Raw genomic sequence first — 18,376 nt, 5'->3', positions numbered from 1 at the left:
TCTCTGGTACTTTTGTCTCACAGCATTAAATACAGTGGGGGGGTTGGACCACTTGAACTATTGCTTTCAGAAAATTGCTGGTGTTTAAAGTTAAAAATGAAATGACAGTGATAATTGAATATGTATGTCATGCAATCCGGTTTCCTAACTTTAATTGCAAACTGCTGTCAACTGTAGCTGCCATTAGCTAGTTAGCTCTGGGAAGTGTTGGTGTTTAGGGCCAGGGCTTGCTGGTTAGCATGTTAAACATACTTTGTAACTCAGTAGTTACATGTTGCATCTTTGACAATCTAGCGCTTACACTTTATTTAAATGATACTTTCCTTAACTATGGAGCACAGTGACTCGTAAAAATAAAAAATATGAATAACACATTTGTGAGTTATGTATGAATTTTGGTTTATTATCAATAGAGTGTGTGAAGGAATAACAGTTTTAACATTACTACAAATAATGTTGCAACGTATGTTTAGCATGCTAACCAGCTAGCCATGGCCCATCCTGGTCCAAAGCTCCAGAGCTGTGAACACCAACACTCCAAGCTCCATGTCTAGGCCACTAGCTGCAAGGCTACCTGAGCTAACTTGCTCACGGCAACGGCAGCACTTAGCGGCTTCTCAGATGATATGCATTCAACAGGTAACTAATTCTAGCATTTTGTACCATCACATGTAAATAAAGAGCTATTTGATCTCCTCAGTGTGACTATCTTTAATTTATCTGATTTCAATGCATCAGGGACGTGTTGATATGTGAGGTTATTCTTAAAAACCTGTAACATCTTAATGTGTTGTTCTAGTGTATCCGCAGGTGTGGAGAGGTCACTGCTCAGCTGTGGCTAAATTTGGGCCGGGGTGGCCTACAGGTTAGAGAGGTGATCTTGTCACTGAAGGATCAGCGGCTCAATCCCCAGATAAATCTAGATTTGGAAAGTGAAAGGAAGCGCTGGCCACTGGAGTGGCCAACAGATCAGACTGTGGGTGAACGTAGCAGCTTCCAGGTGTGAACTTGTAACTGTGTTATTCTCAACTAATAAAAAACAAAAACAGTATTTCCCAGGGCAAATGGAAATAAGGTGCTCTCCACTGACTGACAGATATCTGTGCTAAAGAGGCTAACATTAGAGTTGCGCTATCCTGTCACGATCGCTTCCATTTGCTCATTTTCTGCTTGTTTTTCTGTCTCGTTCATACTCCAAATGCGTTTCTCTCTCTCCTCCCGTCTCCTCCCCTCTCTGATATAAGCAAAGCCCCACATCTTCTTTTCTCCCCCTTTTATTCCTGCCGCAACACACACACACACATACACACTGACAAGGGGGACCGGCAACAGTCACATCGCACACTTGCCCCAAACCACTCTGCTCTCCACTCCACTTTGCTTCACTTCATTTCACTCCAAAAGCCCCGCATGTCAACAAAGGGTGGCGGTGGCGGGGGTGACTGTTCCAAAATAATAACGCACATGGGAACCCAAGGCCCCCGGAGGTAGATTTTTATTTGTTACATGAGCACTTAGCATTCATTATTTAATCGGATACAAGGCTACTGATTACATCAAGAGACAAAATCAAATGCCCCTGCTTGCTGTTCACAGTCCTTACTGCACATGGTGGTACATCCCCATAGGAGATGTAGCCTACATGAGGTGGGGGAAGCCCTGAGGAGGACGCAGCAGACGGTTTACATGCAGCCGCTGTGACTGCGCTTTTTGGCAGCCAGTCAGATGCTTATCTAAGCATAATGGACAGAGAGAGAGAGAGAGAGAAGCAGTGCTGGAAATGGAAAGGGCTTCAGTCGCCTGATTCAGCCTTTAAGCTGCTTTAGAGGATTGCTGGGTATTTTTTTCTCTCCCTCCCTCTAAAACAGACAGCTGATATCGGCTCTGAACCAGAACAGGAGAGGGCAGAAGCCCTGAGCTTTCACTGCGCAGCTGCAGACACAGGGCAGGGAAGGGACAAGCTGCTTTGTCTTGGCTTTATAATCCACTCTTGGGAGACACGTGACAGCAGAGACTGCTGCCAGGAAGGTCCCGGCTGCTCCCTGCTGGGGACATGCTGCTACAAGTGGGTGTCTGTCCCCAGCTGACCACTGGCCAGGACCGGCTAAACATTTTACTTAGTCCCCACAATGTGCTTTTTCCTCAGCTGTCAATCCCAAAACTTCCCTGAACCCAAAGTGTCACGTGCATTAAAGTTTTAGGGTCCTAGAGAGCAGGACAGTTTGTTCCTTGGTCCTCCACTTGGTTTTTTTTGTGTGTGTGTGTGTGAAGTTCAAGGTCACGGTGACTGTGGCAAGATCAAGAGGATTCAGTAAGAGCGAGACTCAGACCAGGCGAGCACGGTAAAATATTCATCCCTATTCTATACCTGATTATCCTGGACAAGTTAAACTCACTGGAGAAGTTCAAGTACAGATTGATTTTTTCTAAAAGTGTCCATGAAATCTTAAAGAGACTGAATTAATGTAGACACAACATTCACTGTGAAGGTTTATCTACCATCAGTTTGTGAATACTGATTCATTACAACATAACCAGCATTTTACTGCTGCAGCTGCTACACACACATTCATACATATATTTGACTTCAGAAACCAAACCACCAACCCTCCAAGTGGTGGAGGAAGGCTCTACCTCCTGAGCCACAGCCATTTAGTCCAGTGGGCTCCCGTCTTAGGGGGTTAGGCCCCTCCTCAGGACAACCAGATACATCTTTGAGGTCATGCCTTTGGATTATTGAAATGAAACATTGTGCAGAAATATTTCAGTTTTGTGTCAGCACTCACAGAAAAGGACCACGTGAAGATAACAGACGATAGATCAAGATTAGAACAACAACTACTAGGTTTTTTACATTTATAGTTCCTTACTTATACTAGTTTTATAAGAATTACTTATAACTTAAAACAATTCCAAACTAATGAAATGCATTAGAAATCTACTGAATAAAACGATGCATAACTTTTGTTTGGGGTCTCAGCTGTAGCACAGGGATGAACAAAGATGATTCCTATATGCTAATATCCTGAATATGTGTATTGAGAATTATTTCTAACCTCAGTACACCACCATGTAGGTTAACATACTGTCTGTGAAATACTATATTTCAGACGAAATCAACATATCATGTTCAGATGTTAAATGGAAACATCAGCTACTTCAAAACCTGTTGGACCTTTAACTGTTAGAGTCAGAAGAGAAGAATAAGATCTAAAGTTTCTGATGATGTTATGATGATTTTTACAGATTCAGTAGTTCGGTGTGTTGGACCCCGAACAATAAATGAACAGAAGTCAGATGCTCACTGTTTTTTATTGCCTGAGCATGACCATAAGGGGGCAATGTTGCTCTATATTAGTGATTCACATTTATTTCAAACCATCTCCACATATGTTCAGACACAACAACACCTTCATTATAACAGTGGTACTAGCTGATCTAGACTAGATTCATTCTAATGTGATGCTTTCATTTTAATCAGAAGTTGCCTCTCAGTGTGAAGTCTTGGGTCAGTACATTACTGAGGTCTTGGGTGAGCAGCTGAGCGTCCATCAGTTTGATGAAAGGTGAGTCCATCAACATCATGTACAGCAAGCTGTTCACCTGATGGAACTGTTGGATGAGAGTTCATCATGTCTACACTGGGTTTTGTTTCTGCAGATTTCAGACTGCAGTTGGTGTGATGGCCCGGGTCTGAGAGGAGTGCCGGTGAACTTCTCTCAGGAAGTAGAAGTTCCAGATGTGAGAGCTGGCATGCTGAGCTGGTGGGAAGGTTTGTTCTTTGTTTTCTAACACAGCTCTAGAGAGTCACGTTGAGGGAAACAATACTTTTGAGTGTCTCACGAGGCTGTGTGGGAGTCTTTATCATGCATTTGAAAATGTAAAGGGGCTAGATGGCAAAAAGATTCATGGTTTGCAGATTGAGATAAAAAATGATGTCTTTGACAACAGCGAGACTGAAGATCCTGGAGCCTCTTTGAAGAGACATAAAACTGAACCAGAGTTCAGAGGTGGAATGTGAAAAACCTGCAAAAACCAAGGTCAGGTCGGGAGAAGTATTCTTTTCAACCATGAGGATAAATAAGGTCAGATGTTGCACCCAAGTATTTGTCTTAGATATTAAATATTAATGACTAAACAATATTTAGCAGATGCTTTTGTTCAAAGCAACTTACAGTAATTCATACATATATTCATGGCGATGGCTGCCATGCAAGGTGCCGACCTACAGGAGCACGTCAGGAGCAGTTGGGGGTTCAGTATCTTGCCCAAGGACTCTTCAACATGCAGACCAAGGAAATCAAACCAGCAACCACAAGATCACACGAGTAACAGAAATACCAATTCATCAAGACTGTGTGGGTGTGGTTTGATTAAGTTTAACTGACAATGATAAAATAAGATGCATATACATCCACAGCTACATGTATGGATGCACAGGCCCACCTTATAAAATCAGATATGCGTGCAAATATCCATGCACCCTCAGGAGCCTTTAACAAACTATAGATTATGTTAAGTAGTATTTATATAAGTTTACTTGCATTGTGTTTAGCCAGTAGCACCAACGAGTGGAGGACTGTGATTCTGGCATCTCTGTAGTTGCAATTCTGTCACAATCCACGAGGTGGGGCTGTTTGAGCAAATATTACTTCCCCGAGTATTCACGAAGAGTGACGGAAACAGCCGAGGTGAATCCCGGAAGCTCAGTCGTTAGGTTACTGGACACTGTCAGCCCCGTTGTTAGAGCGATGTGTTGCCGCTGAGGGAAGGGCTACGTCGGAGCTGGAATTTAGCACGAACGGGACAACAAAATGTACGAGGAGGACGTCCCCTGTAAAACGAATAGGGAATATTAAGGTATGTCATTTAGCTGTCACCCGGGAGGCTCTGCTTTTGCACTCGTCGCCCGTTTACAGTGTTAGCATGCTAGCTGTGTTAGCTAACGTGACTGTTAGTGGCTAGTTAGCAGTCGAGATTTGCCATCCTGTACGGATACATGTGAACTGTCAGGCTAGCGAGCTACTCCCTCTCTCTCTTTCTCTCTCTCTCTCTTTGTGAGTGTGTGTGTGTGTGTGTGTGTGTGTGTGTGTGTGTGTGTGTGTGTGTGTGTGTGTGTGTGGACAGTGTTCAGTTCCAGTCACGACCTTTACAGTTATCATTGCAGGGGATAAGAGGAAGGGCTCTAATCTCAGTCACACCTCCTTTAAGTTAATAATCTGATGATGATGGACTGTCTGGGTAAATCTTAGTGTTATGTGGTCGTTTTTTTAGCTTTGACAGTCTTTATAACCAACGTTAACCTCTTCCATGGATGTGAAAATGACAGCTGTATTTCAGTGTACACAGAAAAATGTACATTCTTCTGTAGGTCCCTCCTGTTGGTTTGAGCTTCATTAGTATTTAAGTCAATCCTGCAGGTGGTGGGTTGTGTTTGTCAGTACATGTCAGTAATTTGCTGCATGTCTGTATTAGCCCTTGACAGTTTGGACAAAACCGTTGGATATGACTGATTCAGTCATGTCAGTGAGGGGAAATCTTTGAGGCTCAAAAGAGTGATAGCAGAAAGTACTTGCAGTGTCACCACATTGCTATGAATAGCCATCATGATTGGGTGTGTTTTCCTGGGAGCAAAAAACGGGAAGACGAGCAAAGTCGAGGAAATCACACAGAGTCATCACAAAGTCATTCAGCTGAGGAGGAAGCAGTCTTCAAGATGTGTTAAATTACGGTAACCATGTTTATACTTGGTTGCTGGTTTATATAGTTTTATATAGACATACTTCAACAGGGCTCCAATAAATGCTCCCTTCACAGCGATTTTGATGTTAGGGTTTTGTTGGAACTGTCTCAGAGAGGTATCGATCCAACTGTATGATCATTTTTGGGGCTGTAGTTTGTGGTGCTTTTGAATTGTGTTGCATTTTATTCAGAGGCGTTTCGCCCGGTGTAATTCTTTAGTGTGTAATACACAGATAAACTCTCACTTGAGTGTTTGTATATTGATAATTCATTCTGAGCAAAAAGGTAAAATACATTTTGTCGGTGTGTCTTTTTTTTTTTTTTTTTCCAGGTGTCAGCCTCTATCTTCCAGTCTGCATATGTACTTCATCCTGAATGCTGGTCCAGGAGGAACCCTCCACAGCATGTTATTGTAAAGAGAGAACATATTAGGTATGTCTCCCCACACTTTTCTCTATTTGCATGTCTTTTATTCTCACAGAGCAAGAATGTGTAACAGTTGCAAACAGAGCTCAAGGGACTCACCTCATTTTGTCTCTGTATTTCTTATGCAACAGCTGGAAGAGTGACATTCCACATGTTGACTTCCACTTGCTAAAAGGTGGTTTTGTAGGGAGGTGCTAAGCTGTGGATTGTGACTAAACCATCTATTCCAGCATTTCAAGTCCTTTCCAACCTGGCTGAAAGTTTTGTAAACTTAAAATTGATGATGTATAGTAATGGATGTTTGCTGATTTCTGATATGCCATAGTTTATTCCACCTAAGTGAATCAAGTAAAATCAAGTCTCTCCAGAAGTGGAATTAGAATTTTATTATGCCAACTCTTTTGTGATGGTAGATACAATATTTTTTTTAAATGTACACAATTAATGGGCAAAACAGCTCCTTTGTCAACAGTTTGCAGTGCGTACCCAGCGTCATCTTATTGGCAGATCACAGCAGCAAAGGGGTTAATTTGGGGCAAGTATTTCATTTGAAAGCTATTCTTTGTCAACACTTAAGTCTCGAGCTGTTGTCAGTCACAAGGTATAGAAAACAAGTCTTTAAGATTGTTGGATGAAACAATGGAATGGCTTGTGTTTTTAGAGACACTTGTTAATAGAGCTGGAACAGCTGACTTGAAACAAAGGATTTTATCTAGTTGTGTGTGTTGTAGATTGACTTTTTACAGACTAGGTCATGAAAATAATATGTGTTGATTGTGTTCGTAGTTTTAATGACAATTTCGATTCTTTGTAATTTACTCAGTTTTGACAACATTCCCATCAAGAGGCGGTTTTATTTTTGTCCACTCACTGTTCTCAGTTGGATGGACATTAGGTTGGCCATTAAGCTGGTCGACAATCTGAAAATGTGACAGTGAAACATAAAATCACTCAGTAGATCGAAACCCATTTTTATTTCAGGGCTATTTTTGGATTTAGCTATTGTCTCGTCTAATTCTCTTGGACAGTAGATGCCAGCCCTCGCTATGACTTAGCATTTGATGACCCTGCAAAGTGATCTGAGCAGCAGGATGACACTGAGGTGACTGCAGGTTATGCATGCCAGAGAAAGAGAAGAAGAGAGATAAGGAAAGAAGGAAGGGGGAAGGAGAGAAGGACCGGTGGCTCTTGTGCTGCGCCCTCTGACCGGGAAGGGCAGACAGCTGGACAAACAGCTGGTGTGGTTTTAATGGACCTCCCTTTCATTGACCACAACACAATCAATACACCTTAAACTGGCCAAGAGCATTTTCTGTCCTCTTAAGGACAATGCTAACGCTCTTTTGTGTTTAACAGAAAGCCGTATACCATTCAGCTCTGGTGTTATGTGGTAAACAACACTGAAATTGAACTAAATACACTTACTAAAAATCAAATTGACAGAGGCGCCCTGTGGCACGTTCGCACAACGCTTCTACAAATAGCCTTGCCGACCTGTGTTCTCTTGTCAGGTCACATTCGTCTCCATCTCCATGATATTACTTGACATATTTCATTGCCATGTTTTTTAATCACAGACTGGGAGTGATAACGTAAGAGGATTTTTCTTCAAGAAAAAATAACATCTTCCAGCATCTGCGACTGTGAATATCAGACGTCATTTTAACTATAATCCTGACATGTGCGGCGCTGCCTTGACAGTAGATGATTGTACTGATAGAGCCTCTTGTGTCCAGTATTTCCCAACCTCAAAAACTGAATGCTTGCAGTTTTTCCCTCTCACTGCAGCATGCTGCACTGATGAATTACCACAAAGTGAACATGTGAGCCAGATCAGTCAGTCACTACCTTTTTCTGAGCTTACTCTTTTGATGTTCGAAATTTAGGCTGCATGGTTGTTCTGTGGTTTACACGCTACCTACTTTCTGACAGGTATCTGTGTTTCCACTGTTAAATGGTGTTTGGTTGGGCATTTTTGACAGCCAGGGCAGCTTGAGTATAAACTAAATGAACTGAAAAAATACTAGGCTTTACAGAGCCAGTACCAGTTCATCAAACATGCTTTGATTTGCTATGATCCCAATCAGCATGAGACCTCCCTCATCTTGTTATACGCGCAATGGAGAACAAACCTGCTGCTCATAATCATAAGGAGATTTTAGTATATGTTTTATATTAATAATAGAGTATAACATAATACCAGACTTCCTGTCATGAGGATCACATTCACCGGAAACACTGAATCATCCACGATCCCTCGAAATGTTATTTGCATGAAAGTGGAAGACCTGTATTTTATTTGTTATTGCACATACACGCCTACGTTTGCACCTACAAATTACATTATTAGCACCGCAGTATTTACTTTGTATTTTGTATTAGCTGTTGTATGACGACAAATATTTAAAGTTATATTAAAAGCTACACAGTGTTTGTGCAGTGCAACCTCAGTTACGCCCTTTTAAAGTCAATTGCACAGATTTAAAGTCACTCTCAATTACGTTTACTTGGAGAACTGTCACCAGTCCTTGCCAGACTTTACCCACACCGATTTACTGCTCTAAGATTAAATGCAACTGTGTTCAAAATTAGGTCCTACATTTGTTTTCAAAATCTGTCTCACTGTATTAAAATCAATTATATTGTAATATCATATAGATTTTATTTGTATAGAATACCCTTTTCAGTCTTAGTCAATAAAACCACACTATTGCCTGAACTTGACTCCTAACTGGATCATCTGACTGTCAAGAAGACATCATTCCTTGTTTGGGGTTTCATTTCAACTCTGCAGGGCAAAACACCTCTTGTCTTTGTTGGCATTTCCATTTTGCAAGCAACTTCAATGACACCCACTGACATGGAAAGTTTGGGATGCAAGCAGAAACCAACAGCAGTGTGGTGTTTGGAAGGCTGCCTGGCTGGCTTGTCAGCTAAAGACTGAAAGCTTAGCTCTGCACCAGCCATCTCACTGGAAATGTCTCATTTGATTTAAGCACTTAGCGAAAGGAAGCAGTCTTTTGCTTCAACGCATTACATCAGAGTCTGCCAGGACACCACACCAACAAATGCAATAAGCACCCCTACCTAACAGCTTGAGTCAATTGTATGGCTTAATAATGGCTGAATAATGAATGTCTGTTAAGATGTTACAGCACATAAAAAACAGGATTCCTCGATGCAGTTTTTTTTTTGTTTTTTTTTTACTGTTTCACCAGCTGTCATCTCAGGGATGGACAGCTGTATGTATGTGTCACTGGTTGATTAAGACAGTGTCATGAGTCCCAGCTGGTCGTGCAATATATGTCCACAGCACGTTTATACCATCTTTCCTGTATGAGCTCATCACAGGAATCTCATGGCTGTGTCAATCCATCCTCCATTTAGCTACAGCCTTTTTTAATGTTGAATATGCAGCAAAAGCCTCGTTCATGCTTATTGTCAATAGCAATTAATCAATCAGTAAATCATTTTGTCTATGAAATAGTGTGGCCAAAGTGACCTGTTCAAATTGCTTCATTTGTCCAACCAGCAGTCTTAAACCCAGAGACTCCTCGTTTACTGATGTCAAAGAAAAGCAGCAGATTCATAGATTACAGATCCTTGAACCAGCAAATGTTTGACAGTTTTTGTTTGCAAAATAAAGAAGCAATTAATTGATTACCAAAAGTAGTTGCAGCCGATCGTAGCAGCTCTAAATTTGAGCACTTCTTTAAAACAGATATAAGTGAAATCTCGCTGTGTGGTTTGTTTATCCAAGTTGCACTTTCTCTGCAGTAAGGGAAATACTGATCATTAATCTGGCTCTGTCAGAGGTGTTTATTGAGCAAATACACATAATAACGCTAAATCCACTGAAATAAATGAACTGATGTCTTTCAGTTTATTAAAGTAGTTCCTGACTTAAGTGGTGAGGAAGAATTAATGTTTTCTGGTGTATTATATAACAAAATTGATTTAAAAAAAAAAAAAACAGGCCAATTCACCACTGTGTTAGACTTTGTTAATATTTGTAGATGGCTCTGATCTGACTTCCTTCCAATCTAACAGTAAATTGCAAGTTGAGTTACAACAACAGGACCTTAAATCATAGATTATTAGGTATCTTTTGGTGCCTTGTGAGTCACAGCCAGCAGAGGGTAAAACTGGGTCTACAGATTATTATTAGCTGTATTCCTCACATGCACCTCAGCCTGAGGATCAGTTTCCTGAAGGTATCAGGGCAGCCATTGATTTATCTCAAGCTGTGGACACTGGTCTCAGGCTGGCCCTGAACGTTCTCTTGTGACCTTGACATGAAAACGGAGGAAGAAACTCCAATGACTCATGTCTCTGAATAACAGCAGCGAGGCTCGAGTCCAAGGTTGACTCACCCTTCTTCAAACATTTTCCATGCCCCACCAGGAGGTGATATTGGTTGGTTTTCTATCCAACTATCCAACTATCTGGTTTAAAATGACACAGGACACACTTCCATAAGATTTAAAAAAAACAAAAAACATATTCGGGGTCCTTGAGTGACGTTTTCTAGTGGCTTTTGTGAGCCTGCGTCATTTCCTTTGTCATCAGGACAAAATATTCTCTTGATCAATTCAGTTGTTACTGTGTGCTCTCTCTGAAAAGACCTCCAACACAAGTGCTGTGACTCATTTAGTTCATGAAGAAAAGGTCAATGTCGGATGATTTAGCTGGCTTTTTTGTGCTGTTTAGGGTACTTTCAGAGACTCTTGATAAATGTTATTGGCTGTTTGTGCAGTTTGTATGAAAATCATTTTACCTAACATAGTTGTATAGATTATTTTTACCTAAGGAAGGAATCACCAGTGTATATCTGTGTCCTTTTTTATTGTGAGGAGATGGAGACAGTAGGCCTAAATTTAGTTTTACTTTGAATGTTTCCCCTCTCCCTAGGGCAGGATGCAGTCTTCAAACCACCGACTGCGAGATATGGAGCAGCACCACCCACTGCTGTCGACAGGGGCAGATGTGGAGACAGGGAGCCTGGCAGCTGGAGTGATGGTCGGGGGTCCCCACGCGGGCCATGCTGCAGGAAACCGCACGCTGTGGTTCATTCAGGACAGTTGTGGGATGGTGTGCGCGGGCATGACCTGGTTCCTGGTGCTGTACGCTGAATTCGTAGTGAACTTTGTCATGCTGCTGCCCAGCAAGAGCTTCTGGTACTCGCTGCTGAACGGTGCCACCTTCAACTCGCTGGCTGTGCTGGCATTGGCCTCACATCTGCGCACCATGTTGACTGATCCGGTAGGCAAATTAAGGAGAGTAAGAAAAGAACTATAAACAACAACCGATTGGTGAAAAAGTTACTTTTTCTCCTTAAAGTTCAATTATGTTTTAACTTTGTAGTGTGTAACGTTGTTCCACTGGCAGCTGCTTTTTCATCCCCTTGTATTGTATGAAGCTGTCTTTTCAAACCAATCCTTAAATGCTGTATCTACTGGGGTGTGTGATGACACGTTGAAAAGTGAGTGCGACAGGGATTCTTCTCCACTGTGTTACTGATACTTTATGACTGCTCTTTGGTAAACTCCGCCAATTGATGCTTCAGGCGGTTGTAGGTCAAATATTGTTAGTGCTGCTGCTCCAACACTGACTCATTCCCGCTCAAAGAAACTAGATGTGTGATGACAGCTCCACTGGTGCTTACTAGCCTGACAGCCCAGCCTGAACAATTGCTCCATTTCAAATCCCAAAATAGTACACAGAAGGTTGAGCAGTAGTGTGTCAAACGGGGGGGGTTGACTATGCATGAAAAGGTCTCAAGTTTATTTGTGAATTTCGCTTTTGTAGGCTCCCAGACTGAAGAGATTGCATTAGTTAAAATCTGCCGCACCATTTGCCAGGCTGAAAAATAACATGCAGACCAAGTGTTTCTGTAAATTCAGTCAAAACATCTAATCTTACCTAACACCCAACTACAAGTAATTATTATGTCCAAGAAGTGGATGTTTTAAGCCTTTTTCAGAAGCCTAGGAACAAAAAGAAAGTGGTTAAATTGCTGCATACACAAAGAAGCACAGCTTGACTTAATGAGCCGTGATGCCATAATTAATTTATATGACTGAAGGCATTTGTCGGTGTCTGTCTTCCATCCTTCTTAGGGTGCAGTTCCTAAGGGCAATGCAACCAAGGAGTACATGGAGAGCTTACAGCTGAAGCCTGGTGAGGTCATCTACAAGTGCCCAAAGTGCTGCAGCATTAAGCCTGAGAGGGCACACCACTGCAGGTCAGTCTAAATGTGGTGGCCAGTTTTACACAGAATTACATTGTGACATGTTAAGCTAGCTCTCGAGCTGTGCTTTTAAAAACATCTGTAGAAGCGTATGTGATGTAAACAGGGACAGTACAGTTGATGACACATTAACGTCTCTCTCCTGCCTGCAGTATTTGTAAAAGATGCATCCGGAAGATGGATCACCACTGTCCCTGGGTCAATAACTGCGTAGGAGAAAAGAATCAGAGATTCTTTGTACTTTTCACTGTAAGTACACACATCGAGTTGTCCAGCTGATTTTCCATCTCCATCCATACCATATTATCATCACTAGGTTGTTGCTGCTGATTACATGCATCCAGACACAAATGTTTTCCTGGGTGTATACATGTTAACAAACATTAATTTCGTTATGCTTGTATAATGAAAAATAAATGACCTTGATACATTGTGTTTGGACCACAAAATTCAACTTGAGGGTAAATGTGTTGTTGTTGAAAATTGTGCCGCCAGTATTTCATGATGAAACAACCAGCTGAGGTTCACAGCTTAGCACTGATGCTGTGCACACTCGACACAGGCCTACTTCAAATGTTCTCTCATAGTCATTTATGGCTCTCATGACAGCATCAGCACTTTTTTATGGCTTCATATGCTGACTGGAACTTTTTAGATGACAGAAACGTAAAGCCGTCCTATATTGCTGAGCAGTGCAAGGTCACCTGTGTGATGACATGTTAGTTTTCTCTCCTGACAGATGACCATAGAGAGGTTCACAAGTAAAAAAAAAACAAAACAAAACAAATATGTTGAAACACAGCATCGTACACTTACCAGTTTTATAACAATTGCAACCTGAACTAGCCTACCTTAACACAGCATCTGCAAACCAACCCTGGGATGTCATGGAATGGCTCTTTTCTGTCGCCTTATCTCATTATCTCTGTCCTTTGTTCTGTTTTCCTTTCTGTAGATGTACATAGCATTGATTTCTGCCCATGCCCTGGGCCTCAGTGGGATGCACTTCTTCACCTGTATTAAAGTCCAGTGGAATGGTAAGGACGCAAAGCGTGTGTCATGTGTGTCATCACTGAATGGCGGAGAGATGTAGTTTGTGAGTCAGAAAATACAGATATTTATACAAGAGACTGAATCTGCTCAGAGAGTTTAAATGAGGTAGAGTAGAAAAAGGAAAAAGTTAATGATTCCCGTCTTAAGAACAGCTGCTCTGCGCGGGTCATTGGAATCGTGCTGCACTGTCATCACAGAGCTGCCATTGATCTTCCCCGTTCCCTTGTGGATCTCTGTAGGAATGAACCAGAAAATGAAGATAGTATTTCTTCTTAGAAGAAAGTCTTAGAACTCCAGCTTCTAGTCCCATCTAGAAGATGATGATGTGACTTAGCGAGGAAATATTTCCCAGCAGTTTGTTTTCAGTGCTCACCAGGCTTGCTAGGATTTTAACCAATAGTCTATTTTTTGCTTTTAGGCTCTTAAAGGGAAGAATTCATCCTCTTCAAAATGCAGTGTTACTTTAGTTGGTGTTTCACTTGACATTTCACTTGTTTAGTACAAAATAAAAACCTTTCTTCCTCCCTTCCTGTGACCAGAGTGCAGTGACTTCTCCCCAGGGGTGTCGGTGCTGCTGCTGATCTTCCTCTGTCTCGAAGCAGTCCTCTTCCTCACTTTCACAGCTGTCATGTTTGGTACACAGATCCACTCCATCTGCAATGATGAGACGGTCAGTATCCAGTATCCGCATGTCTCTCTGTTGTCTAATACAGTAAATGTTATATATATGTTCTCACTCTGGTTTTAATGTACCGGTAATTGTGTGTCTTAGCATGCTAATAATGAGCCAACGCAACAGACAACAGCAACAATTTGATAAGAAATCGTTCATTTACAGAGTGGTTTGAATGTCTTGCAGGAGATTGAACGTCTTAAAAATGAGAAGCCTACATGGGAGCGTCGCATGAGATGGGACGGAATGAAAACTGTGTTTGGCGGGCCGCCCTCCCTTTTGTGGTGCAACCCATTCACAGGCCTGCGTCTGCGGCGTCTGTTGCTGTTGACCCACGGTCGCCGCAGCGGATCAGAGTTCTCTGTCTGAGAGGAGGGCAGACTGATGCTGAGGCTGCTCACCAACACTCGACCGTCGCTAATGCAGGACTTCTTGTACGCCCTCCTTAGCTGGAGCTAATATGGACCACTGCTCCCTGAGGCTGTCCTTCATGTGTGGGTGACAGGGGGTACAAGCTGCTTCAGTTGGGCCCCAGCGCATCGCAACCCCCACTGAAAGTTAGTACTGTCACTTGCGAATGCTGATGTGAACCCGACAGCTTTGGTCTGCTAATTAAGTGGACTGTTGTCACTAATGTGAGCAGCTTTTTTGGTTTGTTTGTGTGTTTTTAGGTGAAGCATGCAGTATGTAACTCAAGTGAGTCTTTAATTCCTCGTGAGACCATCCGAGGTGCAGTTTGAACTCAACTCGTGCACCTTCAGTCAACATCTTCAGCAGTTGTTTTTTTTTCTTTGCTGCGCACATGAGATTCAAGAGTTGAGAGTGAATTTTTTTTTGAGGCAGAATCAGCTACATGTCTCTCATCATCACTGGACCCAGACAAGAGGATCTCGATGGGAAAATGCTTGAAAACTGCTCAAATGGACCCAGACAAGGGAATGGACAGTCAAGGACATGCGCTACTTACATGGCCCTTGAGAAAAGGTTTGAATATGGAGCACAGTGGACATCAGACATGGGACTGCGCTACCTTGATTTGCATGTATAACAGCTCAATCAGTCAGCATCTCGGCCAGGAAATGAGGCTTTCACTATCTTCAAATGAACACAAGCCTCATTCTTATTCAAGAGGACTGAGTGGCTATCTGTTCATCTCCTGTTTGTCACTCCTTGGGCTGAATTGGGTAGAAACTTATTTTCCCCTTTTTAAATTTCATCACTTTACCTTTCACGATCATGACCGCTCCTCAAAAGTTGACGATAATGACTCACTGGAGATGACTGCTGTTATTCTGATTCTTCATTTAGATTAACAAAAAAACAAAAAACAAAAAAAAACACCCATTTTGTATTAGTTGTATGTATGTGTCCATAATTTGCCATTTTATGACTCCTACATGCTGCTCCAAGTCTCATTCTGTGCAAACCGTCAGTGTTCCTCCCCCCCGGACCACTCATATGCCTCTCTGTGTTTTCATAACAAAGTGATTCAGGTTGAACAACTCTGGCTGCTGAAAAGACTGATTGTTTTCAAGTTTGAATGGTCATTCACTTTTTATTTTTCAGCGTGGAAGACTGGACCATCACTCTGACTGGAAGGCCACCTCTGTGTATAATAGGAATCCTTATGCAAGAACAGCTGGATTACACTTCATAGCATTTAAACTCTCAGAAAACAACCTTACAAACCCCTCGAGACAGAGCCAAGTCTCAGACACGGCGGCTTTTCATGCTCCACATTTTGAGAAGGAGAACTTAAAACACTAGCACAGCCTCTTCTGGCTCGTTGTGAGCTCATTCTGACCCACAGAGCCAAGCGCTATTGTGCAGTCAGCCTGTAGAATTAAAAAGGAACTGCTTCTCTGAAAGGGGCTGAGGTACCGGGCTCATTGTACAAGCTTTAATACTGAACAAAGTCTCGGGGAACTCAGCAAATGCTTGCAAAGCCTTTCCTACTTTACTCCAGAAATTTCAGGCCTGCAACATCTAGTGGTAGGACGGTAGCAGAAACTCTCCCAGTGTTATCAGAACATGTATTCATGCCTTTAAAATCATTCTGTCAAGTGAATTTATCAGCTTGGAAGTATTTTTTGCAGTTGTTGCTATATTTATCAAAGTGTTTTTTCCATTCTGTGACAACTTGTCTCCTATTTTTTACATAATCAACAGGCCTGTTTTGCACTGGAATAATGTGGCTTTTTGAATCTCGAGTTCAGGGTTTAAAGTCAAGTCCTGACCGATGGGCTGGTATTGTCGAAATATTGTCAAATCAAGATTCTCAAAGTCATATTGTTATCGCGTGTTGGACAATATACTGCTGTTTGTTCTCACCTGTGGTTGCCAGGAGAAGGAACTCCGTCTCCACTGTTTACACTAAATGATTATATCTGATGCTCTATGGCTATAATGTTTTAGAAACATGCTGTCATTAGAATGTAAAACTTCTCTACTTTGGGACAAAGGGACATAGCACTAAAAGCTAACTGTTATCAGGGGATTTTATTAATGCTGGCGTCTCGTGTCTCCTTTATTCTGCTGGACTGCACCTGCTTAGCAAGAGAATACTATCTCTTTAAAACAATGTCATATTTTCTCTGAATATAGCAAATCCCTTATCCTAACATGCTCGATGTATTGCTTAATTTCTGAGGTGCAAAATGAAGAGGAGTCAAGTTTTAGCCAAACACGCAATCATATCCAAGCTGTTTATCATACATGTGTATAAAACAGGAAGATTTATGCTCTTAAGTTTGGCAGGTGCACACATGTGTTGCCATTCATGCAAAAGCTATCATCAGGAAATAGTTGCAGGTTATGGTGGATAGATTGCATCAGGAGCCAGTAAGAGGCATAGAGTCTAATAAACACAAAATATCATAGAGTAGAAGAAAATATCTGAAGAAGGAAAACATTGCTAAACCTTGAGTTGTATTTGTAGGAAGCAGCAGAATATCGGAGCTAATTATGGATTGACAAATATTGCTGTGTTGTTGACTGAGTGTAAGTATTTGGTGTTGGCTGGTCTAGTATTGCACTGGCAATATTTTGGGATTTGGTTGATGTATTTCACAAATGGATAGTCCTGTAAGATGTCCATACTCGAATGCTGTGATCCTTTCCTCTTATATTGGTTTTCTCTCACAGGGTATGCAGTTTTACATTCACGCTCATCAACAGAATCAACGAATGATGAAGTTTAAATGGTTATACCGGTATTGTCCCCATTTTCTGCTGTACGACGTAAAAAGAATACAATCACCGTGGGGACAGGATTGTGTGAGACTGCAAAAACATGTGTGGCTCAATACAACACTATTCTGTCAAACACTTTTTCTAACTCCAGTTGGCATTAAAAGGAGATTTAGGCAGAAAATGCAGGACAAATAACATTTTGTGAAGTATAAAATGATTCTCAAAAGGATGGATGTTTGACCACAGAGTTACCACTAACATTGTCACACACAGTCAAGAAAGGTTTTGTTTCCTCAAGAACAAAAGTCCTTCAGCTTTATAAACAAAATATAAGGGTTGCTATTAACAATATATAAATGGAATGTTTTATTAAGTTTTTTTATTATTAATGTGTCATAATCTTATAATGTCATATCTTTAATGTCATTCTTTTACAAAATAAACTTGATTAAATTAAAGCTACAAATTGTGATTGATTGTCTGCCGTATGTAAATACTGTCTCTGCTGCTGTGCTTTGTTTCTAGATCATTTTAACAAGTGTTGTGGTGGTATTCACAAAACGTGAATGAGTAGATGGCAGTTCAGTAGGTTTGTCAGTTACAAAGGATAGGCAAACAGAGAGTGAGATACAGTTAGATGCAGTGGGGAATTGAAATTGGGGAAGCGAGAAAAGGTGTTGTTTCAGCATCAAAGGAAAAAAAAAATTAAGTAAAGAAGAACGGAAAGTGATATTCTGACCAAATGCCATGCAGATGCCCTCCTACGTAAGTCACAAAACAGGAACATAACAGTAAGGTAGTTGTTCATCCCTGCTGCATCCCTCCCAAGACACAGACATGCTATGGAGTAGAAGATGTCTGATTAACACTATTATAATTATGTGTAACAGTATAACACAATTCAAACATTAACGACAGTACTCCCTTAATTGCACCACTAGGTGGGAGTATAGTGTTGTCTGCAAGTTGTGCGACCAGCTATACACTCAGAAAAGAAGTATTAGTATTGGTGATGAGCAATCCCTGCACTTGGACTCTCA

At 41.4% G+C, this 18,376-nt stretch overlaps 1 protein-coding gene across 1 annotated transcript; it reads left to right on the top strand.

Moving 5' to 3' along the window:
- The first annotated feature begins 4,700 nt into the window (after positions 1-4,700).
- zdhhc7 (zinc finger DHHC-type palmitoyltransferase 7) lies at positions 4,701-17,794 on the top strand. Its single transcript, XM_037094308.1, has 8 exons — positions 4,701-4,860; positions 6,074-6,174; positions 11,080-11,430; positions 12,288-12,412; positions 12,571-12,667; positions 13,374-13,455; positions 14,011-14,141; positions 14,331-17,794. Exons 3-8 carry the CDS (start codon positions 11,086-11,088, stop codon positions 14,511-14,513), a joined length of 963 nt encoding a protein of 320 aa, XP_036950203.1. The 5' UTR covers positions 4,701-4,860; positions 6,074-6,174; positions 11,080-11,085; the 3' UTR covers positions 14,514-17,794.
- The last annotated feature ends 582 nt before the right edge of the window (positions 17,795-18,376 follow it).

The sequence above is a fragment of the Acanthopagrus latus genome, chromosome 4 (assembly GCF_904848185.1).
Source record: "Acanthopagrus latus isolate v.2019 chromosome 4, fAcaLat1.1, whole genome shotgun sequence".
Taxonomy (NCBI): Eukaryota; Metazoa; Chordata; class Actinopteri; order Spariformes; family Sparidae; genus Acanthopagrus; species Acanthopagrus latus.
This window is presented reverse-complemented; position numbering and strand designations above follow the sequence as displayed.